Genomic DNA, 26,898 nt, shown 5'->3' on the forward strand with positions numbered 1-26,898 from the left:
AATGTTTGATATTAGTAGAAATTAAATTTTCAACTAATTAAATGATGGACTAACAAGCATATATATAAAGAAAATAAAAAATGCAAAAGATATCAACAATGAACGAGAGACCATGTTGCCTAGCACGCATCTCTTTGCACTGTCTGTCCGTCGCACCAAAACAAAGATCGAACGCTGACCCATGAATGGTGACGACGGTGACAGACGTACTTCAAAACTTTCACCAATCCTAACAAACGCTTTCTACTATTACAAAGTAGAATTTTACCAAGTTTACTGGGCTTGCTGATTAATCCACAAAATCTACCGGTAATTTTCTTTAGCGTTACCAATAAAGTTAGTAAAATATTACATTCTGATAGTAGAAAGATTTCGCCAGAGCTAGCGCAAGGTATTATAGTGTACGGTCCTAAAACCCCTTAACTCTTTTTCCTCAGCTTAATATAACTAAGTCTCACAATAAAAGAGACATGGGTTGATTTTTCTTCTTTATATGTATTCATCGTGGTTACCACCAAAGGGATTTTATGTAAACGAAATTAAAATTGTATGTGTAACCACCATACGTACGACTTTGCAGTTTTTTCTTTCGTAATGTTATTTATTTTCACGAGAACCATACAACAAATATCTCACCACAAAAATAGTTCTGAGGAACTTTTTAACGAAAATAATTGTCTGCTATTTTGCATTCTAAAACACAGCATACAGAACCATTTCTTGGTATTAGTTCTGATGACGTCACGATGTATACAAACCCAAGCCATATCAATTAACAATGTCGTCTTGTAGCGAAAAGACGATTCTTTCGGGGATATTGAGAATTTTTCATTTTCTTTTGAAAGTAGTCTCATACATACATACATACATACATATACCAAGGCTTTCTCCCCCTTACAAGGGAGGTAGCCAAAAAGGAAAAAGCATAAAATCATTCCCACCCATTCCATCCCTGAATACACTCCACACCCCTCCACCCTCCCTCTTATCTTAGCACCTCCTGGATGACGGGTCATCCCTGCACCTTGTCCATTGCCCTGGGTCAGAAGCAATGTCGCAAGACACAGCACATCCACAACAAGACCGCTTCATTAAATCGGCGACCCCCCCTCTCCGTCCCCCCATGCATAAAAGGAGAAGACGAGGAGAAATCCCTTCGGGCTGCGTCAAATTTTGCTCACACATACTACCACATCCCCCATCCCCCCGCCCATTCCACCTCATGCATCACAACATCATCCATATACAACCATTCTCCATTCACCCCTGTCTTCTGTCCTCTCCCGTCCTTCCTCAACAGACATTCCCCTCTTCCCCAAAGCCCCCTTCACCCCATCCATCCACCTCATCCTAGGACGTCCCCTCATGTTCACTCCCTCCACATCTGCCTTCCATACCTCTTTTACTAGTCTTTCTTCACTCATTCTTTCCATGTGTCCAAACCATCCTAATACTCTTTCATCAATACTATCTCCCAACTCCCTTTCCACCCCTGTTCTCCTCCTCACCTCCTCATTTCTCACTCTATCTAGCCTAGTAACCCCCATCATACTTCTCACCTCATCTCAAACACATTCAAACTCCTTCTCTCTTATGTTCTATGTTTCTGCCCCATACAGTGCTGTTGGCACAATCACTCCTTCATACAGTCTCCTCTTAGTATCCATTCCCAAATGTCTATTCCTCATTACACTCTTTAATCCACCAAGGCATTTACTCGCTTCTCTCAATCTACATTCTACCTCCACCTTCACTCCACCTTTTCCTGCCACATTTGCACCCAAGTATCTAAAACTATCCACTTCCTCCAGTCTTTCTCCCTTAATGCTCACTTCCAGTCTACTGCCACTTTCACCCCTTGTACATCTCATCACCTTTTACCCACATTTAGCTTTAGCTTTCTTCTATCACATACTCTCCCAAACACTGTCACCAACTTCCTCAATCCCTCCTCCGAACGTGCTACAAGCGCAGTGTCATCCGCAAACAACAGCTAGCTCACCTCCCAATATTTTCTCCATTTTCTATAACCATCTTCCAATCCCTGACCCACTATCCTGACACAAGCTCTACTACTCTCATAAAAACTCTTGACAGCTCCCAGAAGCTTTCCCCCTATCCCGTATATCTGCATAACCTCCCACAGTGCCTTTCTGTCTACCCTATCGTAAGCCTTTTCCAGATCCATAAAAGCCCAGAAAACATCCTTCTCCTTTCCTATAGCTTTCTCACATATCTGTCTTACCACAAAGATCTGATCTACACAACCTCTACCCGTCCTAAACCCACACTGTTCCTCACCAATTACTCCCTCTGTTCCTCTTCTAATCCTCTCAATCAAGATCCTCCCATAAGGCTTCCCAACTACACTTAACTAATCCTTCTGAAACTATTACATTCACACTTGTCCCCTATTCCCTTGTAAAGTGGAACTATACAGGCACTCCTCCAGTCCTCCGGCACTCTACCCTCTCTCCAGCAAACATTAAATAACCTCACCAGCCAGTACACCATCACTGTACTTCCTTTTCTTAGACATTCTGCATGGCATCCATCCAGACTAGGTGCCTTACCTGCTTTCATCATCTTAACAACTGTCTTCACTTCATCCTTCCTTATTTCTCCTCCATTTTCCTCACTCATCACGGTCATTTTCTTAGCATTTCCCACTGCAGCTATCTTTCCCTCCCTATCCTCCTTCACATTTAGCAACTCCCTAAAATATTCTGCCCATCTTTCCCTTACTGCCTTCTCTTCCATTATCATCTCTCCATTTGCACCATTTACCTTTTCTTCTCTACTTGATTCGCCTCCTCTTCCTCACTTAATTTCTTTCCAAAACATCTTTTTATTACTTTCAAAATTTTCTGTCATACTCTTACCCCATTTCACATCTGCTCTCCTCTTTGCCTCCTTTACCTTTTGTTTTACTTCTTTTTTCTTTTCTTTGTGCCTCTCATATGACTCCCTCGTCCTATTTTGTAACCAAACTGTGAAAGCTCGCTTCTTCTCTTCTATAACCTTCTTTGTTTCCTCATCCCACCATTCACTACCCTTCCTTCTATTTCCTCCTGTCCTTTTTGTTCCACACACCATCCTTGCACACTTTGTGACTCCCTCCTTGAACCATCCCCATTCCTCCTCCACACCTAGCTCTACTCTATCCTTCACTCCCTCCCACTCCTCCATCAGCTTCTTCTTGTACTCCTTCTCCTTTTCCTTTTCATTTAAAGAGTTCACTCTAAGCACCTCCCTACCTTTTGTCCCTTTCCTCTTTCTCCATCTATCCTCCACTCTCAACTTACCTTCCACCAAAAGATGATCTGATATTCCCCCACCCATCCATTAGCGATCTATCTACCACCCTTCCATCCACCACCCTCTCCCATGTGTACTTATGCTTGACTTTCTTCCGAAACACTGTATTTGTTTATCAACTTTCTTTCTTGACACATTTCCACCATCAACTCTCCACTACGATTCTTTCCTGGAACTCCACATTTCCCAACCACTCCATCAATTGGACCATTTCCTACCCTAGCATTAAGGTCTCCCAGTACTATTACATTGACATTTCTCCCTAAATTCTCTATGCACTCATTTAAATCTATCCAAAAGGCCTCCCTTTCTTCTACACTCTTCTCACTGCCAGGCCCATATGCACTTACAAAGACCCACATCTCCTTTCCCAGTTTCACCTTCATCCACATTATCCTTGAGGAAACCTCCTTCCACTCCACTACATGTTTACCTATCTCTTCACTTATTAGAATAGCCACCCCTTCCCTCCCTCGCCCTCTCTTCACTCCTGATAACCTCCCACATACACTCCCAAACTTACACTCACCCTTCCCTTTCAACTTAGTTTCACTCAAAGCCGACACATCCATCTTTCTTCTCACAAACATACTACCTATCTCTTCCTCTTTACTCTCATCTGTACCACATCCACGCACATTAAAAGACCCAAACCTTAGGGTGCTGGTTGGAAAACTCCCAGACCCTCTTATGCCTTTACTTTTGTTTTAGGAATGTTCCCTGTGGGGCGACAAGGAGAAGGATGCCTAGTCCCAATCCCCATTCCTTTCTTCTCGCCTCTTACGATCCAAGTGGAAATACTTGGTGGCAGTATTCTTTTCCCCCACCATAGGGGAAAAAAAGTAGTCTCGACTCCTTGAATATATCTGACAACAGGCAAGATGTGTGGATTGATGGTATAGTTATAGGCTATCATTTTGAACCGAAATATCTCTTTGAAGAACTATTGCTGCATAATTAGTGCTCACCTGTGTGCTTGTTAGTTCTGCAATGCTGTCTTTGGGCACTCAAAAAAGTAAAGGTAGTATACGTGATGCGTTCAATGTTTTTGCATTGTACTCCTGGACAATTCTGTATCACGTTTGCACTACGCCTCCTAGATGCTACAAAATTTGTCAACAGTGATGTCTACCACGTAATACAGATATATTTTCATCTCGACCCTAGTTTGCCAGTAAAATTTTAATTATGGCGATTTGTTACTACAAGATGAAATTAATTATTCAGTACAAGACAAGTTAGATACATTGTTTTAGATTGTTTACATACTGTGTAAAACGAAAGCATCACTACAGGTATCATTATAAGAACATACCAATCCGTTCCAGCAAATAACAAGTATTTTTCGTTATTCATTCCTATACTGCACGCCCTGCCTTCTGCCTTGTTTTATTTTATTTATTCAATTATTTGTTGTATTATTCTTCGTAATTTGTTATTCACTTATTATTTCTCCTGGTTTTATTTTTGTAATCTTATTTACCCGATGAATTTAATCAAAATAATTAGAAACAATATCTTGTCATTTGTTTTGCAGGATGCTTTAAAAAAGTCGATTTAGTATTATTGTAAGAGAATCTAACCCCATCATTTAACTCCCTGTGCATATTCTGTAGGTGAATAGGCCTAATATTGTTGTTGGGCGGTTATCATAAACTTTCTTCTCTTCCCTTTCTCTCTGAGTCCTATATGTTATTAGTACATTATTATTCTCCGCTTCTTTACTTCCCAACTGAGTATTTTCCTCAGTAGTTCTTTCTTTATTTTCCTAATTCTTAATTTTTATATTAAATACCCAGCGGCACTCGACACAATCACTATTCATCAAACACAATGGTGATACGTGGAGAATGAACAGAATCTATGACGTCACTGCGTAGCAGATGGCGCCACGGGAAGGTTTTTACGAGAATGGCTGAAACAGACGACGTTTTGAAGAAGACTGCGTAATTTCAAATCGCAATACATAAAAAACGAGTCATTCTGTAATTCATGTAGCTATTATTGATTTTTGTAAATACTAAAAACATGTTCCGGTAAAATTAGACAACTTTAATTTGCAAAGGGGTTACACTTTATATCTAATGATATAACATTTACATCGTCTCTGTGTACGAAGATATCCCTGCAGGCGACTCGAATCCTTTGACGTTAATTTCGTAGGATTTCATTTACGTTTGATAAGATGTGTCTTCATCCAAAATAGAAAGGAAATGGAGGAGCCCATCAAAGGTCGACAAGGAGCAGTCTCCTCTTAAAGAAGACGCATTAAGTGCTAGAATCATACCCGTAACACACTATAAGTAGCCCATAAGATGTTGACGAGCGTCGATGGAGGGGGAAGACGCTACTGTTCATTACGGGCGAATTTTGTGTCCATAACGCTGGGGAGGTAGACCATATGGTAGCCCCCATATAAAGAGGTTGGTGGTGCAGAAAGCATTGACTGTGGTAGAGGCGTTGATGGTAGCGATGATGTTGGCACGGTGGGTTCAAAGCGAGCTGGTGGCAGCTGCTCTATGACATCACAGCCCCAAGCCAGCTCCGGCCAAAGGCTCCTGCTCACTGTGCAGGCATGTATGTAGGGTTTACAAATAGGTGTGTATGGATGCATGCATGTGTGTATGAGTGGATGGATGGATGGAACTTATGGATGGGTGTTTGAAATATATGTGTGTATTTATGTATGTAATATGTGCATTATATGCATGCATTGTATTTTTGTAATGTATGAATGGGTGGATGGATACATATAATTATGTATGGATGCATGTGTATGTGTATATAGGTTGGTAGTAGGTATGCAGTTATGTAGGTAGAAATATAATATATATATATATATATATATATATATATATATATATATATATATATATATATATATATAAATTGTTTGAGACAAATGAGAGTGATAGATGGGAAAGGGTAAGCGAAGATGGGCTAAAGAATACGTTTATTGTCCTAACGTTTCGGTCTCTATGACCTTAGGAGGACTCCTCCGAAGGTCATAGAGACCGAAACGTTAGCACAATAAACGTATTCTTAAGCCCATCTTCGTTTACCCTTTCCCACCTATCACTCTCATTTGTCTCAAACAATTTATATATATATATATATATATATATATATATATATATATATATATATATATATATATATATATAAAGTGAGTGTGTGTAGCAACAGTTGTTTGGATACCCTCAACCCTTCAGCTGTTGGCAATGATGCTCAGACCTTCCCATAGATTTCGCACAATAGAACAACACAATGTACATAGCATTCAAACCCACTTTCGGAACTGGATGAAAAATAAGATAGTGAATTTAAAGATGGATATTATCCTAGATATATTCTATTTTACATACTAGAACTTACAACGGGATAAATACAGCTACGTAAGCACGTGCTCACACGCACGCGCATTGACAAATGCTGTCACATAGGAGCGCGCTAAAATAAACCAAAATCGCGTTGGAATAACATCAAGGAAGCTGGCGCTCGGACAGTCTGTCAATTAACCGTCTCAAGTGTCAACAAAAAAGCGCGCTGAGTTTATCATTGAGGTCTTCTGGCTGCCTCCGTCGTTAAACCGGACCTCCTCATTGCTCACAAGCTTATGTTCAAGTGTCTGATCAGCGACACCTTCTTGACGTTGGAACGGAATTTTAACCACATCGGTACGATGTCTGACTCAACAAAAGAGATTGTATCATCAGTTCACTGTTTAATGTTGACGGAATCGGTTTCTATGCCTATTCCTCGACATTTTTTTTTTTTACATTGTTTTGGTTTTTATGCTCGTAACGAAGTATTATTACATCACAACTTCACAAGAAATATCAAATTTGCTTCTTTATTTTCAAAGAGAATGAACTATGGTTTTCTCAGTACCCTTTTATTCATTGTTTTGGTTTTTATGCTTGTAACGAAGTATTATTACATCACAACTTAACAAGAAATATCAAATTTGCTTTTTTATTATTTCCAAAGAGAATGAACTATGGTTTTCTCAGTACCCTTTCTATTCAGGATACTTGTATTATATTTACTAGGATCATTATTATCATGAATGCACAACACGAATTTTCAGTGTCATGATTATCAAGTAATCTGGGTAGAGATCGAAGTTTTAAGAATATCTGAAATGTATGGCTCTTATTCATCCAGTGTCATTTGAAAATATAAATCATTATAATGTTTACAATGCTCAAGATAATTACCGAGTACATACATACATACATGTAAAATGTGAATCAGGTAAAATGTGAATCGCCTAAGTGTTCTTCGTGATCACCGGTCCATGTATTTCAGTTCCACTATCACATGCTGATAGGCGGAACTGTGTGTGTGTGGTGGGGGGGCTCAGAAACAAGGTCGTCGTCATTGTTATCATCATTATTCTCATTATAATTATAATTTACGTATTGTAATTCCATCATACTCCAGTGAAGTATGCAATTTTTATCTCATTTTCTATTCATGTTTCTGATTTATAAAGAAGAGAACAGCACATACACCACCTGTAACGTGTTTGATATTCTGCATACCAGCATAATTATCCGCATCAGGATGCTATGATGAATGACATCATTAAAATATGATCGTTAGATTTTGTTTATTAGGAAATTGGTGCAGCGTAGAGTAGTCTCGCAATAAATTTTGAGTATTTGAAATATTATCATCGTACTACAGGTAGCAACATAACTGCAGAGGTGTTGGTCATACGCCAGGTGCTTAAATGCGGCCGAAGCCCCCGCCACCTATGCCTTTCGTGTTTGGACAACCGAACAACTGATCTCTATCTGGGAGCTGACCCCGGGGTACGATCTCCATGAGATGATGGTGAAATCATACATATCATGTGGCAGGCTGCATAGAAATGTTAAATACTGCTGATTCCTCGCATGTGCAGAGAAATATTGACCTAAATAATGTTTCCATTTGGGCATTGGCAGGGTGAGGAAATTTTCACACTGAATGTGAATCAGACAAGAAATAATGGTCTCAAACTGTCAGGAAGTAGATATAATTTGGAAGTGAGTAGAAACAACTTTGCCAGCTATGTAATAAATGAATGGAATAACTTTCCTGCAAAGGTAATGCAATGTAGTACAGTTCAAACTTTGTAGGTTCATTTAGATAAACACCTAAGCAATATGCTGTAATGCCTGCCATGTGTTATATAGATTTTTATTAAATTATTATTATTTATATTATCTATATGTTTATAATTGATCATTATAATACTTATTTGTTTATTCATTTATCATTTTTTTCACATGCGACCTACTTATAGACCAAAAGGTCTCCTGTTGGCATACCCTTTGTAATCCTTTGTAATGTATTTCCATTTCCATCCCTATCACCAGACAGGGTGATACCAGCTTCCTCTTTTTCTTTATTCAGTCAGTGCTATCTCCAGCCTAGTCAGTAGTTGTCAAAGCATGTGAAAATAAAGGACACTAGAACTTTGAAAAATATGTTTTATTGATTGTGGATCACTGGTTAATGCAACAATATTTTCACTGTTAGAACATATATTAACATTACATATGACCATGTGGAGTCCTTTTCCACCAATGCACAGTGTTGATAACTAAAGGCAAATTTTATTCAAATGTACGAGATATATATTAAAAGACTATCTATTATTGTCAAAGAAACCATTCATCCATTCAAACTCTTGTTGGGACCAGTAATAGCCACCTGCCAAATAGTAGTTATGCAAGATATGTACATCTTCAAAACTACTCGACATCCTCGCCTCCTTCTAGAGATCCCTAAAGGACTGGCATTCAGTTTCTGGACGGCCTTCTGCTAGACAATGCCAGGCAAACAGACACACAGTAATACAGCATAGACAAGAGTCCATTTTCTCTCTCCAGAAAAATCTATGGGAAGACCTGTGAACGGTTGCTGGCTGCAGAGGGCTGTGGGTCTGCAGTCAATGAAATTTGTGACAACATCTATTATCATTATTAGATTCGTATACAAATAATGAACTTGTGACTGAATGATATAATGCAACAATATACTCTCCAATGTATTAGTAAACTTGTTTAATTACCTTCATTAAGCATACAAGTGTATGATGTGCATGTGTATTTACCTAACTGTAGTATACAAAAAAGGAGCAAAGCTCATGAGGTCCAGTTTCTTATTCTCCAGTTATCATACCTGTGTGTGTGTGTGAATGTATAGTATAGTTAAATATGAATATATGTATATGCTACATATAGTATGAACACAAATTAGAAGATAATTCATTGACATAAATATTTCATACCTTTCAAATAAAACTCAGCAAAAGGGAACATGCCCAAAGACTACAGAACAAATCTGCAGCAGAAAGCCAGCTTAGGTAGCTGGATCTAATTACTCCACCTACCAGAGGCCTTCCACCTTGCCTTTGGTCTTGTCTTCCAACAGACAGTAAATTTGGAGTTATGATGTACTGAACTAACAATGTCCCTGCAATACCCACCAACCCCTTCATTCAATACCTGATGAAGATCCTGGGTCTGACTAGGATGCAGAATATACTCTCTGAAATTACTCAACATAGTAATATAATTATGTGCTCTACCATGAACATTCAGTGTGGTGAGGAGACCGATTTTGGCTTTCCTTTCTTCATGGAGCTAGTCCTTGTAAATGAAGATGGTAAAGATTACCCCCAGCAATATGGAAAAGGCTAACCCCACCAATGGGGAAAAAGCAAGAGCTTATAAAAAATAAAAATAAAAATCATTTGGTCCAAAGGGAAATGCCAAATGAAATGACAAAGAACTAGACTATTTGAATAGAAGACTCCACTGAATGACTTTGTATGACTATATTGGATGACTAAGTGGGCAGTGATGCTGGAGAACTTGAGTATTAGTTTGATTCCAGCTGTCTCGTGACACAATGTAATATTTTCTGAATTTTATTCAGTCTTATGCTCTCTAATTTCATTTGGCTGAGGAGCTAACCCTGGTGAAAGGATGTTATGATCAAGCACTCTTCACTCTAGATTCTGCCCCTTAGCTGTGTAGAATCATTCTTTGTCAGCCAGAGCAGTGTTTAAAATATACACAGCTATAATGAAGGGGTTAACGATCATTACTCTTCATGCCATTTATGTCCACTTTGTACATAATGATTGAAATGGTCAATATGTTGTGCTTTTAATTTCTGGCAATTTGAATGTAAAAACTGGTAACATCTAGAGAGTCAAGACAACTGCCATCTTTTACACAACAGATATTTTTTTTCAACCATATACAAAATCACACATACTGATGATAGTATCAACAGTGATACTGATTTTATTAAGTATGATGATATGCTAATAACAAAAATCATGATCAAATAATAATAGTGATAATAATGAATGATACTGATAGTGCCCATAGCAATAATAGTTCTTTCCAACTGTTGGATTTTCCCTCTAGTTGGGGATGGTCATTACTATTACCAAAATTGTGAGGGTAGCACAACTTTTATGGGGAAGGAGGGCCAGAATCAATCTCAGCACAGCATTGACTGTTTGGAGAGGATCAATGTGTCCTCCACATAGACTTTCCTAGCAGCTGTGAGTAATACCTTCACAATCACAGAGATAATAAAGGCAACCCCCTACAAGGAAGGAAAATACAGCATCTGATGTATACATATATGATTAATATGATAAAAAGGACAATAAAAATTATATAGAAAATCATAACACTAAAACTGTACTAAAAGCTTCTCTAGCTAAATACAGCCAATAACAATCACATGAGAGACTGAGCTCTTTCCACAATGCTATCATAAATTAGGATTAAAAGCTCCACCTAATCATCTCCAATATCTCCACCCATATACTTATACCCACAATTCCCAAACTCCTAAATGCCTTCTCTATTACTCCAACTGGGTCTCTATTTCTACCAACTCGTCATTTTATCACTGTAGTCACATAAGACTTTTCTTTCATCCTCCTGCTTCTAACCTGGGAAACCTCAAGTGAGGAAGATTCTACAATAAACTGAATAATGGAAAAAGAAGGTGGAGAATGAGGAGGAACAGGAGAAGAAGGAAGAGGACATGGTGATGGAGCAGGTGAAAGAAGAGTAAAGGTGGAGGAGGAAGAGAGTGAATTGAAGAAGGTGGCAGAGGATGACAAAAATGACTGATCAATCCCCGTGTCATACATTTACTTCTTTTGGTGCCTCCTCAGGTGCTATGCCAGTGTAGCCAATCTTTCGTGTGAGATAATCCCAGTATGGCGTCATCAGAAGCTTGAGCCTCTCTCGGTGGAAGAAGGCCACAGCCAGCAGGAGAGATGAAAGGAAGGCCACAAAGAATGCCAACCCTGCAATGGCTGCAGCAGAGGCCTTGTCTCGCTCATGGTCAAAGCATAGAAGATCTTGTACCTGAAGGAAGAAGAAGAGGTTAGTATTGGCTATCAAAACAGAAAGCAACATTGAAGAGGTCATCAATATACATCATTGAGTAAAACACAAGACTAGATCTATATACCAAGAGCTTTTCCCCCCTTATACGGGAGGTAGCTAGGGCAATAAAGAAAAGTTTAAAAGACATGAGCAGAGCTGTATTCATGTTGTTTTCTGCACCACACACATAGCAATGAAAATTCCTGGAATAATACTTTGGTAAATATTGTCTTATATGACACAACAACCCAGTGGGTCAGAGAAAAGACAAGAATGAGAGGAAGACACTCCAGCAAGACTGGACACCCTACATACCAAAGGACCAAATATTATTGACTTGTTACAATATATCCCATAGGAGAGGGTGGTAATGTAATGCTTGAGATAAAGATAGGGAGACAAAATACAAATTGGGCATATACAATTTTGGGAATACAAGTTCCTTGATTGTCAGGAATTTTTCCAAAGACCAGACTAGAAGGTATTCATATATTACAAAACCACAGCCACACACAGTGAAGGGCCCAATTCCTAGGGTTCCAGTTGGAACCCTCCTACCCGACTATGTGGCTAAGGAACATTAAAATCTAAGCATATACACTGAGGATCACAGAAAAATAGCAGCTCCAGAACTCCACTTCTACCAATAATTACGGTGAGCACAATTTATGCTTAAGTCATCTGATCTGTGAAACTCAAATCCCACAATTGCATTCCCTAAAAACACTCATGAACACAATATCTTTGGCACATATGAACACTTGGCCATAGCCAAACACATAAACAAAACAGATTGATGACCAATCACCTGCTCAAGACACCCACCCGTACCTGGTCCAATTTCTTGCCGGTATTGCTGTCTGGAAGACCATCAAAACAGCGGTAGTCTTCACGATCACGGAGTTTGATGTTGGTGTTGTGCATCCACATCAGGAAGGGCTCAGATGAACAGTCACACAAGAATGGGTTGTCAAGCAGGTCCAAGGTCAACTCACGGCCTTGACGAGAGAGCTTTTCCAGCTTGCTGATTGTGTCCTGTGAAAGACTGCCCAAGAAGAGATAGTGAGATGATGGTGTGGGGGGAGTTTCCAGGGAATGAGAAGAAAGAAAAATGTTTGGAGAATGAGAAAACTGGGTGTGGAGAAGGTGGAAGTGGGCAGAGGTGGTGTAGCAAGATCCAAACAAACATTTTGGATATGATGACCCTACCTGTGTACTATATAATAAAAGAAAAAGCACCATGCAAGGAATAGAATTGAAATCAAACCTTCATTAGTTGCATAAACTTGCTTGATATTAACCAGGGCTGTGGAGTCGGAACACAAAACCTCCAACTCCGACGCCTCTATTTTTGGCACCACCGACTCCGACTCCTCTATTTTTGGCAGCTCCGACTCCGACTCCTCTTCATGTAATTAACTGATTATGGCCTACATATTTTATAAAGCCTATTGAACACACATACACTCCAATCTTGAGTAGACTTATATCATTATCACTGGTTTATATAAAAGAATAAAGATATATGTTATAGTGTGGCTTTCCTATGTTTGACCTCTTCATTAATACTTTATTACTGAAGTAGAGATTTTTGAAAGGATATTGAAGAAAATTCAGTAAAATAAAGATTCTATAATGTACCTCCTGATTTAACTACATACTGGTACTGCTGTGCAATTATTGCGATGGGCATTACTCTGGTTCTGGAACCAATCTTATTGATACGAGTACAATACAAGATACAGCTGAACATATTTGAAACGTGAAACTTTTTTTTCAACTTAAAATATCCTTCTTTCAATAATTCAACTTTAAAAAGTATAGAGGGGACAAAGAAAGGGAAAGGAGAGAAGAGATAGTATTATTGCGTTAGTCTACAGTTTAAATCATAATTATCCTACTGTTTGGCAACACAGCAGTGGGAGAAACCACCAAACTGATGGAGTGATGGAAAAGACACATATGGAACTTGACAGGAATATTACAGCTCCCATGACTGTGTGTCAACAGAAGGTGTAAAATGGAGGTGTTTAATTTATTCAAGTAATACTTTGGATGTTTATCGCTCTATGTATAAATTTGAAAGCCAGCGTTGCACAAGGACGTTTTAGGGGTTTAGTGGAATGACCACGAAAACAAGACGATGAGATTTATTACATTTTATAATATATATATATATATATATATATATATATAATCTACTCATAAGGAGTGTGCACTGCATAACTCTACAGACTAAACGAAGGCATTATAAAGTGTAAATTTAACTGGAGTCGGAGTCAGTATATTTTTACCGACTCCAACTCCGATTCCAGTGACACTGTAATTGCTTCCGACTCCGACTCCAGTGACTGTAATTGCTTCCAACTCCACGACTCCGACTCCACAACTCCGACTCCGACTCCACAGCCCTGATATTAACCACAGCAAAACCTGTTAATTATAACAATTCATTGCCCTAGATCTCTCCTGCATGAGATCCAGGCCTCCAGATAACAAGCCATGGTCACTGGTTTGGAAAACAAATCACTCAGAGAGAGAGAGGGGAGGGGAGAATTTTTATTTTTGGGATTGGGTGAGTGTAGGATAATGTAAAATGAGATGGTAAATGTATTCTGTGTGCTGGCTGCATCTGAGTCACTTGGAGTATGTAGGCAGGCCAATTCTGTGTTGTTACTGTTTTATTGTGGGATGGTTACCCAAGTATAATCATGCTATTGTGGATTTTACTCATCTTGGGAGTAATCTCAAAACTAGGTGTCTGGGGAGATCCTAGTGATGTACAGAATTTGGAATATGTTGTGGAGTGCCTGTTTTGTTATTTGAGTGTGTATGTGTTTTTGTATGGACATGTGGGATGCTGGTGGTTGGTTATTACAGATGTCTCAAGAACCATATTTGACTCTGCCTCCACACCATGGTTCCCAGCAGCCAAGAAAAGCAAACACATCCTACTGACAACATAAAACAAGCCATCAAGAATGCACTAAAACCACCCCTAAATTAGATGAAGTAATTCTGAGCAAAGGAAAGGCTAAAGCAACATACCCGAGAACTGTTATAAAAAGAAAAGACAAAAGAGACTTCATTGTAGCTTAGGTACCACCCAGAACAAAGGTATGGAATGATGAAGATTACCAAATGTTGTTCATAAAGATATCTCTCCTCTCAAAGAAAATTATTGAACAAAGTGATACTATAATCCTAATAGAGGACTTAAATTGTAAGTAGATAAATTGAGAGGATTGGGAAGTGACTGGTAATGAAAAATCTTACAATAATTTTATTAAACATTCCAATGAAAAACATAATAACCCAATGGATAAGAGACTTGATATGAGCAAGAAAAGAGACTCCAGTAAGTATAGATCTGATATAAAGGAGCCAGATGTTAATGAACCCTTGAAATACATGTGCCTCATAGTGATACAGTGGCACTTAAATCAAAACACAAATGCGCACCTCCCTAAATTAATGTATATTCAAAGAGAGCCACTACATCAGTCAACAAGTGTTAGAGGACTCTAATATGAAAACAACACTAGAAAGAACAGTAACAGTGGCAATAGATATAAACAAGTGACTAGACATACCCATCAAAAAGATCTTAGAGACAGATGTCTACAAAAATAATAGGAAATTGCTAATAAATTTCTTAGCTGGCAGAATACAAAGTATTCCTGACCAATCATGTATCAGGGACCAAAAGATTGTACAATGGTGTCTTCCAAGGAGCAACACTATCACCAGTACTGTAACCTTTTTACAAATGACTTCTCCAAATTCAGAGCTTCAAAACTCTCACCTATGCAGACTTAATAATTATAGTCAAGCACAGCAACTACAAAACAGCTCCCAAAACATTCAAACATGACCAGATAAACTTGAACTGTGAGTGAGACAAAGCAGGATGGCAGCATCCTTTCAGAATTCATTAGCAATTTTGCTCATCCCAGATAACCATAAATCAAAGAAACATCCAACACTCAAATAAAAATGGTCTACTTCTACCACTAGAAAGCAGAAGTAATACACTTCCTAATTTTTGTTATTCTAAATGTTAGAGATAAAAATCCATGAGTAGAAATTAAGACTATGTAAGAGATATTTGTATGTGTGAATAGGCATATGTGTTGCCTCACTTGCCAAATAGACCAAATTCAAACACTTTTTCACACAATATTATACTGCCTACTGCATGAATAATGACAACCAATGTGGTATTAAGTAGCATTGATTGTAAGTTGATAACTACTTGTACTAGTTACTCCTTTGTTTTTCATTTATTTTTTTCTTTTGAATTCTAAGAAGAGATATCTTGATTACATACCTCCTTATGTTGTTCCTCTCTATGTCAATATAGCTGAGTTTAGGAATGCAGTCAAAGTTGAAGTCAATGTCTGTCAGTCGGTTGTCACCCAAGTAGAGATGTTCAAGGGAAGAGAGCTGGCAAAAGATCTTTGGATCCTCTCCTATTGTCCAAATCTCATTCTGCTCTAGGTGCAGCTTCTGAAGGTGCCTGAAGGAGAGAATAAGTAATTAAGTGAGCAAGAAAGACAATTATAGAAGAGACCTGAAAAAGAACAGCTCTCCCCACAGGATAATAGACATTTGGAACAGATTAGATGAGAATATGGTGTGTGCAAAAACGATACACGAATTTAAAAACAGTCTAGATAAAACGAGATATGGAGACATGACACCATGAGCATAGCTCCCCTTCCCCGTAAAATACAACTAGGTAAATACAGCACATCAGCCCTACAGGGAAATTCTTCCCATGACAGCACAGAATAAGCCTAGCTATAAATGCCAATTGCCCCAGATGCATTCACAACACATAAGATGCTAAGCACTTCACCTTACATTGGCCTACTCTAGCCATACATAGATAATAACACAATATATCTTTCATGAATAACTTGTAGCCATTTCAATGGCTGTTGCCAACTACCTGGGAGCCATAGGTCTCCTGCAAGAGAGATTGATTTACCTAGTCCCATAACAGGATTCCTTAAAGACAAACTGCTGTTAAATGTATCATCAAAAGAAGCACTCATGTAAAAGAGATCAGCTAAATGAAACTAATGAGAAAGGAACCTACAAAAGATCACTCTCGTAGAAGATATCATCAAGGCTGAAGAGATAATCAGAAGAGTTCCTGTCTTCACTAAAGGCATTGGTAAGGTGAAGACTAACTAAGTTGTCAAAGTTGCTGAAGACCCGAGGATGTGAAGCACTATCCACAATGTCCAGGTGATTGTGATTCAGAATAAGCATCTTCACATTGGAGACCTGTAACACATCATTTGGTTCATTAATCATGATAAATTTGCTAATATATTTATAAAGATGAGTTTTACTAGAAAATCAGTTCTTAATGTCCTTCTTTTCTTTTTGTTGACATCACAAATATTAATATATCACCCATCACAGCCCTTCAGGGTTACATCCTCAATTCCAACCACTCAAGTCATGAACCATCTTCTGGCAAGATCTTGACATGAGTACACACCACCCCATCCAGCTAATTGCACAAACAGCAGATCGAAGAGGACACAAAATATTAGAATAACTCCCCAACATAAACATATCAAATTCCAGTGATTACCCCACCAGATAACCTCTGCAACATACACAACAAACAACTTTCCCTGTTATATCAATGTGGTCACCTTCCCTCCAAACACAAATAACATGGAAAATCATACATGACGTCTGTATTGACTTGTGGACTGTAACAAGGACCTCCAACAAATCCTAAAGAGTATCATTGTCAAAAACAAGGTCAGTGACAGTGTTACCAGTGGATGTTCCACAATGCCAGTGACTGAGAGTTCAGCCCTTTACCCAGCTGCTCAAAAGTGTTGGGGTAGGGATCCACCCTTGCCTCACTCCTGAATACATCTATTTGATATATTCTGTAATATTACTACAGTAATTTAGTAATGTCACTTTTGATTCAAAATATTCATTGCAAAAGTTGTTAATACATTTGTCAGAAATGGGCCACAATGAGATTTAAATTGCAGCAGAAAGAATATATAACCCCTGAGCTTCCAGGGCCCTGGACCTCCGTCACAAGGGATTTCACAGAAATTTTGTGATTCCAGAGACAAAGGCCACTGGCATCCCTGAGTGCAGAGTATCCTAAAACAACTATCTGGAATCAAAAGAATGTACAATGAATTCTACCAAGAAGTACTCTCATATGCACTATTCAGTCTCTTCACAAGTGATCTCCCCATCCCAAACCCAGAGTATAACACTAAAGTGCTGGCATATGTTGTTGATGACCTAATGATAATATCCCAGGACAGCAACTACAGAACAGCTGCTAAGAGCATTCAGACATTTGTAAGGAAATTAGAACTACTACTAAGACAAAATAGGATGATAATGCCTCCCTTCAGAGAAATCAGTGCTCATCCCAAACAATGATGAGAGAACTGAAGGTGAGACCCCATCATCATACCTTATGGAAAGTCTTTCCTGGCACATATGATATGTGATTGTTGGATAAATCCACAACCTCAAGATGTGGAAAAGTGCTGAAGTTTCCAATGATGTTGAAAGGCAGGGATGGGATTATGTTGCCTGTGAAGATCAACACCTCAGTCCTGCAAGGTCAATACAATTAAGGTATAAAAGGGAACACATAAATAACAAGTAGTAACAGATCATAAGTCCTCACTAAGGTATGTTTTAGAATTAATATAGCTACCTATATAAATCAAGAAAGAATATAGTATAACATGCAAAAAAAAAAATTTAAATGAGGAATCTAACCATACACAAACAATAGTAATATTTGAACGAGTTTTAAAGCATTTTATTAAATCTCTTCTCAATACATTCCTATGTTTTTTTTATCTACTCCATCCTTGCTCAACATATCTCATACCTCATCTTTACTCTTAACATCCTGTACCCCAGGGGAGGGTGTAGAATATTAAGGGCTCCTTCATGAAAAAAAAAAAAAAAAATATGGGTATCTGCTGGTGGCACTCCTACAAAATGAACAACTGGAAGAGTCTTATCCCTGTAGCTCATTTTCAAACTCTGTCTACCCCCTCATTTCCATCTCGAGGGTGTAGCTCTACGGGGGTGGCACTAATCTCTGGACTGGACCCAAGATCTTTCTCTGTTGAATTTAACTGTATTTCCTCCACATTCTCACATAACCAGCAACTGCTCCATTTCACATACACTTTCACCCAGTGACATAGAAACAGTCCCACACTAATACAACAGGCATCCAGTCCAAAGTTTCTTCCCAGAGAGATCTATGGGAGAGCCTGAGGACCACTGCCAATCACCATGGGACTGCAGATTTCCAGTCAGTGAAGCTCAAGGCAACAATTGTTTTTACTATTTTCATGAACTTACCTTGCTGGGAGGGCCTTGAGTCCTGCAGCAGAAGTGAGGCCCAAATCTGTGCAATTTACAATGTACCGCTTCTGGGCAATACTTCTGATAGCATTGGGGGGGTAATAACCCATGCCACATATGCACCTTGAGAGTTCTGGTGGGCATTTTTCAAACTCTGATGCCTGTACCCTTGGAATGGTTCCAAAGAGTACAACAATCAGTAGGGTGTAGGGCACAATCATCCAGAAGAGGCATCTGTCGAACATGGTCAGGGATTGGGGGTGCAGGCTAGTGCCCCTGTAGGAGTAAAGGGAGGAATGAATGGCAGATAGGATAAGTGTAGTGTTCCTTAACTTAGATTAGCATGTCTCAGCTTTATCAGGGAAGAGTTCCTTAATCTAATAAAGGTGTAAGTTTACACATGATCTGTGTATGTAATAGTATATGGGTAATAAAACTTTGAATCCTACAGAACTTCTAATAATCAGCTGGTGTATAGGACACCCAGACAGAATGGCAGAAAGGACCATTCTGTTTGCAAACTGCCCATCTGCCAGGGAGTAACAGATAATTGATCAGTCAGTATAAAATCATAATTAACTGTTGAGGTAAGAAGCATCACAGAAAAATCAGAAAAGACAGGTGAACTCTCAAAAGTGGTAAAGAATAGTGTCGATTGGGGCAAGAGAAAGTAGGGACAACAATTGTGAAAATAAATACGAACAGAAATATTAATGATAATAATGATTCTATTATGAGTACAGATTTTACTCTCACTCTAACATAGATGAATGAAGTGTTCTAGTTAATAGGGGTGCCTGAACAGTCCTTACAGTATTGACTGCTGGTAACCATGCAGTCAGTACCCTAGTATGGCCATAAAAATAATTCACCATAAACAGTTTACATGAACTTGGTGTTTATTTTCTATACTGATGTTTGTAGGTTTCCAGTCTCATTGTATTAACACTGTCATTATTTCCTTTTATATGTTCATTAATGTAAGCACTCTGTATTTACTTTAATTTATTAATTATTCATTTACTTTCTAATTAATCTTCACTTAGTTCAAATGCTGATTTAATTCATCTTGATAAGATATAGTCTGTATCGTCCCCCAGAGGATAGCTTGGAGTCTTGCATTGGGCCATGAAGGCTGACAACTACGTCACAGTGACCAGACTTTCAAAGAATATTTCGACTACCCAAAGCATTACTGGTGAAGTGATTATCTACTTAAGTTAAATCAATCTCAGACGTGTGTAATTAAATTGTTCTTTGCAGTCTGGTCACGTCCTCCTGTCACTTAAGCCCCGCCTCCTCTGTCTGCTAACGCTTCTACGGTTGGGTGGAATAAGTTATTTGCCCGCCGGCTCTGGGTAGATAATCATGCATTTCATATCATGTACAAACATTTTTATGAAGTAATACTTTCACATGCATTATTGTAGTTCATTAGTCTTACTAGCCTTATGAATAATTAATTGAACTGAGAAAAACAAATCAAACAAAGCGTGTGCGGAAGACCATTTAATTTCAGAATACCTTTTTCAATTTGTGGAGAAAAGAAAGTTTTATGACATTGTTTTGTGGAACGCAAAATATTAATTCTATCACAAGAAGACATAACATAGAAACGATGATACTCAAAAACTAAAGTCTATCCTGTCGGCGCGGTTCTTTGTAGTATGCTACTGCACACATTCTTGCCTCTCCCGTTTACACACTGTCTTCCCCACGATCGTGGTTTTCTAATTCTTTTTCTTCTTGACATTATTTTCTTTTCTTTAATGAACTATAGGCTAGGGCACAGAATGAACTGTAAATGCTACAACAAACTGTGTACTACAGAAATGACACTGTCTTCTTCGGTCACCATGACAACAAAGTTTAAGTTATGTAGCATAATAGAGGCAAAGTGCTTGCTGGGGTGATTGTTTTTGTCAGTCAGTATGATCAGTCACGTCATTTGTCGGGAAACCTCAGTTTCATGTCCAAACATATTTCAGGATCCTGAGATTCATTGTATAGTGCAATTGGCATTTTCGTGGCCGGTCGTACTTCTAAATTACTTTAAGTCAAAGTTCTCTCGCACACAACACCTGACTCGGTGGCGCGGTTGTTTGAGTCCCCGACCTTCACCACAGCGGTCCGGGATCGAATCCTACCTATGGCTGAAATAATTTCAGTATCGCTACGCTTCGAGTTGAGTGTGTGTGGGTGCGTGTAAGGTCACAGCAATACCCATAGATCGGTCATACGAGCTCTGAACTATCTTCCGGGAGGGAAATAGCTGTCGATCACGAGTCCAGCACGTGATCCAAAGACCAAGGTGAATACACGCACACACATACACACACGAATACAAATTCACACACACGAATACACATTCACACATTTATACACACGACCACATTCACACACACACACACACGTAGTATACGTCTTGGTGGCGTAGTTGGTAGAGCACTGAGTTGCCACAATAGTGGCCAGCTCATGGTTCGAATCCTGCCCAGGGCCGAAATTATTTCGGTACCGCTGCGCTTCGGGTCGTTACTCTGACTCTCGTGGGCGGGGAGTTGGGTGTGTGTGTGTGTGCAAGGTCATAGCATTACCCATAGATCGGATCTACGAGCTCTGAGCTCTCTTCCAGGAGGGAAATAGCTGTCGATCACGAGTCCAATACGTGATCCAAAAAGACCAAGTGAATACATGAACGCACATTCACACACACACATGAACGCACATTCACACACACACATGAACACACACACATGAACGCACATTCACACACACACACACACACACACATGAACGCACATTCACACACACACATGAACGCACATTCACACACACACACGAACACAATCACACACACACATTGGAAATGATCTCATTGGGTACTGTCTCTATACAGTCTTATCAAACTTTTCTTGAATTAATTTGTTAAACTGGATTATTTCTCATACTAATTTGTTGCACAAATTGACGCATCTTATCCATGTAGAAAGCTGTGCTTCCTTCCATCTTTTAAACAATGTCATTAATTTGTTGTCATGGCCTTTTTTGAGAAAAGCATCTTAATTGTTAGAGAATATCGCCAAATCTGTCCAAATAGAGACTCAGATATTCTATGCAGTATTTTTAGGAGCTTAGTATTGACTACTATTTTCAGGAAACGATTTTTTACGTCGGATCGACCATACAATCCAACTCTTTAAAAGGGGGAAAAAAAAAGTCTTATGTACGCAGAAGAATACTTATTGTCGATCCCTTGATTTTTCTCCTCAAAACAAATATGGTAACTTGTAATCCTTTTTTTTTTTTTTCCATGGGCGAGTAAATCTAATCGTCCCTCACTTGAACTTCCCTAGGGCCGCGCGGTGGCCCAGTGGATACAGTGTCGACCTCATGAACATGCTGATCGTGAGCTCGATTCCCGGGACCCGCTGCATGCTACTTGCGTTGGTACCCGACAGTCTTGGTCAGGCGAGGAGGCGACCCAAAATTGGCCTAAAAATATTCTCAACTGACAGAGTTTTGCCGTACCAGGGGTTTCTCACTTCACACTTCGTGGGAGTGAAATGGCGAGTTTATTTGAACCTCTGGAGTCATATCGTGGCTTTCCTTCTCGCTAGTAGGACCTCTGTCACACGCTTACATCGACCACATTCTTGTCCAGTAGCGCTTTGACTTCACGGTGCCCTCGCTAAGGACCTTCTCGTAGCCTCCTGAAATATCTTTAATTTCTTCTCTTTTTAATTAATTACCTGTGACCGAAATATTATTTGTAACATTATTTCTCTAATAACTTACTTATGGACTAAATCACAAAGTGATAGGCTGACATCCATTTATCTGTGCAATTATTTAACTACTAATGGAGCAATTCGTTTAGTTACTCGTTTACTTGTTTTTACATCAGCGACATTCCCTACCTTATATTAACTTATATTTCATTCATTTGTACATTAATTTGACATGAATATTTATCTGTGAATTAGGAAGAAAATCATGTTAAAGGTAACTGCTGAAGAGGATCACAGCTTGTGGTCGAAATATACGGTTTACTCTGTATCTCAGCTTATCTTTCCCCGGGAGTGAGTTTAAGTTTTATTTTACTTATTTGCTACGTCAGCTACGTTACTTGATTTATATGTATATATACATATGTATATATACATATATATATATATATATACATATATATATATATATATATGGGTGGGTGTGTTTAAAGTTTCGCCGTTCAATCTGCAATATCATCTTGCCGATTTAACGGGATCAGTTTTTTCTCTGATTGATCGGTTATGATAATCGGCTAATGTTGTTTTATTATCAATATTGTTAGAAACGTACACCAGATTAAAAAAAGTGACAGAGAAAGGGAAAAATAAAATAGATTCAAAATGTAAAAGTACATAAGTATATGAGTCATTTTATATGAGTATATGTATATAAGTATATGAGTATATGTACATAAGTATATGAGTAATTTCCTAGGACACAATCTAGTCCTACCGTTACAAACTCTTCTCATTACTCAAATGGTTTTATCTACGCGTAAACTACTCGTAGATAATGGGTGCCAGAGTAGATGGTGTCATCCTCTTAGCAACCACCTAAGAGTGTAGGTGTTTAACTGATGTCTAAAAAGTAGAAAAAATAAAATGATAATGATAATTCATACATACATTTACCAAGATATTTTATTTTCCCTTGCGAGGAAGGTAGCTCCGTTTGTTGACTCTTGATTACATCAGTACTTGATAATAATAATAATAATGATAATAATAATAATAATAATAAAATCGATTGTGTGTTTATGTGAAGGCATTAGAATAAATTTCCATTAAAGATTTTCGTTATTTTAACCTGCTAAAATAATGAAAAATATTAAGTGAATTTTGATAATAGAACTTGATCATTCTTAAATTATTGAATAAAAAATCTCCAATTTCAGTTCATGATCAGTTTCTTGCAGGTTCGTATGTGTTACCTCCTGTGGTAAACAAACCGATAAAGGAAAATGGGGCACAGGTTAAATATGATGTCAATAAGTAATATGTATGGTAATAAAGATATTAAATGTTGGTCAACAGTAATACTATTTTTATTTGTTTTTCTTCTATCATTTCATTATTTTTATTTACTTATTCTGATCCAGGGCTGTGGACGAGAGGAGGGAGGGAGGGATGGTGAATGGGAGTTGAGTCTGTAGGGATGAAATGGGTAGGAGTGGATTATGTCTTCAACTTTGGGTACTTCCCTTGTAAAGCCCTTGGTATGTATATATATATTTATTCAACCACAAACAACTTTTACTTCCATGCCATCGCAGTCGAGACTGAAGAATCGCTCGATGGAGACATTTTGTTGGAAATTGAAACGCATTGGTTTAAGTCACTGTAACTTTGTTACGGGTTAGCTGGGTTCAAATCCTCGGCTCGTCCACGTTTCAATTTCCAACAAAATGTCTCCATCGAGCGATTCTTCAGTCTCGATTGCGATGGCATGGAATTAAAAGTTGTTTGTGGTTGAATAAAGATATCAATTGATCTCTGTGAACCATTCAGTGTAGATGAATATATATATATATATATATATATAATATATATATATATATATATATATACACATATATATGTATATAATGTATGTTTGAGTTTTTGCTTTATGTCAAAACAGCATATCACAAAACAAGTCATAGACAACATGGGCATCCATAAAAAAGAAATGAATGTAGGATCGCGTTGTTGAATAACTCGCTTCAATGACATTAATAGAAACTCCGATAACATCTGCCTAAATCTGTCTCCGTATGCTCTCAAATGGTAACTTCATAATTGTGATTAATTATGTATTATATTACTTAGTTTAATTCCAATACAAATTTTCGTAACACGATATGCAATTGCATAATTAATCGAGGGTTGATTATATATATAATATATATATATATATATATATATATATATATATATATATATATATATATTTACACACACACACACACATAATATTGTCACTATGACATATGGAATTAATAATCTCTCCTGCTCAGGCAAAGGTTCGAATCCCAGTGGGAGACTTTATTTATATGTATGTATATATATATATATATATATATATATATATTATTTATATATATATTATAATATATATGTATATATATAATATAATATATAATATATATATATATATATATATATATATATATATATATATATATATATATATATATATATATATTAGTGTATCCAGGAAGAATGTTTTCTTGTTGACAGACGAGAATAATATTGCTGTTTCTGCTTTGTTTATCTTTTTGTTAAGAACTTCAATTTCTCTTGCTAATTTACGGTGTTGGACTGAAGTTCTTAACAAAAAGATAAACAATGCAGAAACAGCAATATTATTTAATCTCGTCTGTCAACAAAAAAGAATATATATATATATATATACATATATATACATATATATATGTATATATACACACACCCAATCCCATCAGCCGACATGGTAACATTCGAAGAAAGCTTTTATTCGCCTTGCTCCGGTCCTTCGCATCCAATTTGTAGCAGGTTCAAATCCTTTCATACCCTTTGTGGCACATTGGCAACTGACGGACGGGTCACTTGGGGCCCCGAGCTCGAGTCTCGGATCGCCATGGCCGGGGTTCATTATTTAAAGGATATCAGTCACTAGTGATTGTATAAGTTGATGACAATAAGCATAACTCATTCAACCTAACCTAACCTAATCTTCATTCCATTGATGATATTCGGCGTATTGGGGTGACAAATCTTCAGGTGGGATCTTATAGGGTGACGATTCTTAAAGTGGGCGTTCTGAGGTGACAATTCTTCATGTGACTCAATAATAATCTCGTCATTAACCCCTTCACATCGGTGACATATTTTATGGCGTGTTCTGGGTCAGGACAGACAACTTTACACGGCTGAGGGGTGTCGGTCCATTGAGACTTCGTTCAGGCAGGAGAACGTAAGCATAAGCCTTGTGCGGCATCACCATGTTGACTGATTCATAAACATTCGCTGAGTTTCGTTTCGTTTCGTTCAAACCGTCGCCAGGCCGGCGATTTGATTCAAACGAGGGAAATTTCGCTCAAGCAACGGGGTTGCAATTCCAGTTTTCGTCCCCTCCTCCACCATCTCAACAAATTATAGCTCATCCCTGTTAACTCCCAGTTTATTTCATTCACAATCCCGCCCCTTCCTGACTCATCAGCCCCGCCCCTGCTCTCTGACTCACAACTCCGCCAAATATCTGCTCACCGTGACCGATGGATGCCCCGACATCACCTCTCACTTCCTCTCTCCCCCTCCCTCCACTCGTGGACAGAGATATGCAGCGTTGTTGTTTCGTGCATTGCACGCCATGGTTTGGGTTATATATTTTTTCTTTCCTGGATTCCTGCCCGCGATGTGTAACTAACTAACTAGCACACACACACACACACACACACACACACACACACACACACACACACACACACACACACACACACACACACACACAGTGTGCTATGGTCATGATTTTAAGAATAAACTGGATACGGAAAAAATACAAAAGCGGGTCACTACGAGCATAGCTCTCTTCCCGCAAAATACAACTAGGTAAAATACACACACAAGTGTGCTATGGTGTGAACCATGCCCTGCACCAGAGTAGGTTCGAGTCCTGACCACGTACTGAACTTACCCACTTGAGGACCACGTACACACACACACACACACACACACACACACACACACACAACTCGTGGCGC

At 38.4% G+C, this 26,898-nt stretch overlaps 1 protein-coding gene across 2 annotated transcripts in view; it reads right to left on the minus strand.

Moving 5' to 3' along the window:
* Window positions 1–8,783: 8,783 nt before the first annotated feature.
* Window positions 8,784–26,898, minus strand: part of LOC143036848 (toll-like receptor 4) — a 39,367-nt gene continuing 21,252 nt past the window's right edge. Inside the window, exons 2-7 of one of the 2 annotated variants that reach the window (XM_076204695.1) lie at window positions 19,128–19,406; window positions 18,214–18,358; window positions 16,843–17,033; window positions 16,069–16,257; window positions 12,570–12,783; window positions 8,784–11,717 (exon numbers count right to left, since the gene is read on the minus strand). In XM_076204695.1, the coding sequence (XP_076060810.1) occupies window positions 11,490–11,717; window positions 12,570–12,783; window positions 16,069–16,257; window positions 16,843–17,033; window positions 18,214–18,358; window positions 19,128–19,375 (1,215 nt within the window). In that variant the 5' untranslated portion in view covers window positions 19,376–19,406 and the 3' untranslated portion in view covers window positions 8,784–11,489. Of the gene's footprint in view, window positions 11,718–12,563; window positions 12,784–16,068; window positions 16,258–16,842; window positions 17,034–18,213; window positions 18,359–19,127; window positions 19,407–26,898 lie in introns of both variants that reach the window. The other variant, XM_076204694.1, reaches the window with a different exon arrangement.

Source organism: Oratosquilla oratoria, chromosome 21 (genome assembly GCF_046742065.1).
Source record: "Oratosquilla oratoria isolate Oo_2021 chromosome 21, ASM4674206v1, whole genome shotgun sequence".
Classification (NCBI taxonomy): domain Eukaryota; kingdom Metazoa; phylum Arthropoda; class Malacostraca; order Stomatopoda; family Squillidae; genus Oratosquilla; species Oratosquilla oratoria.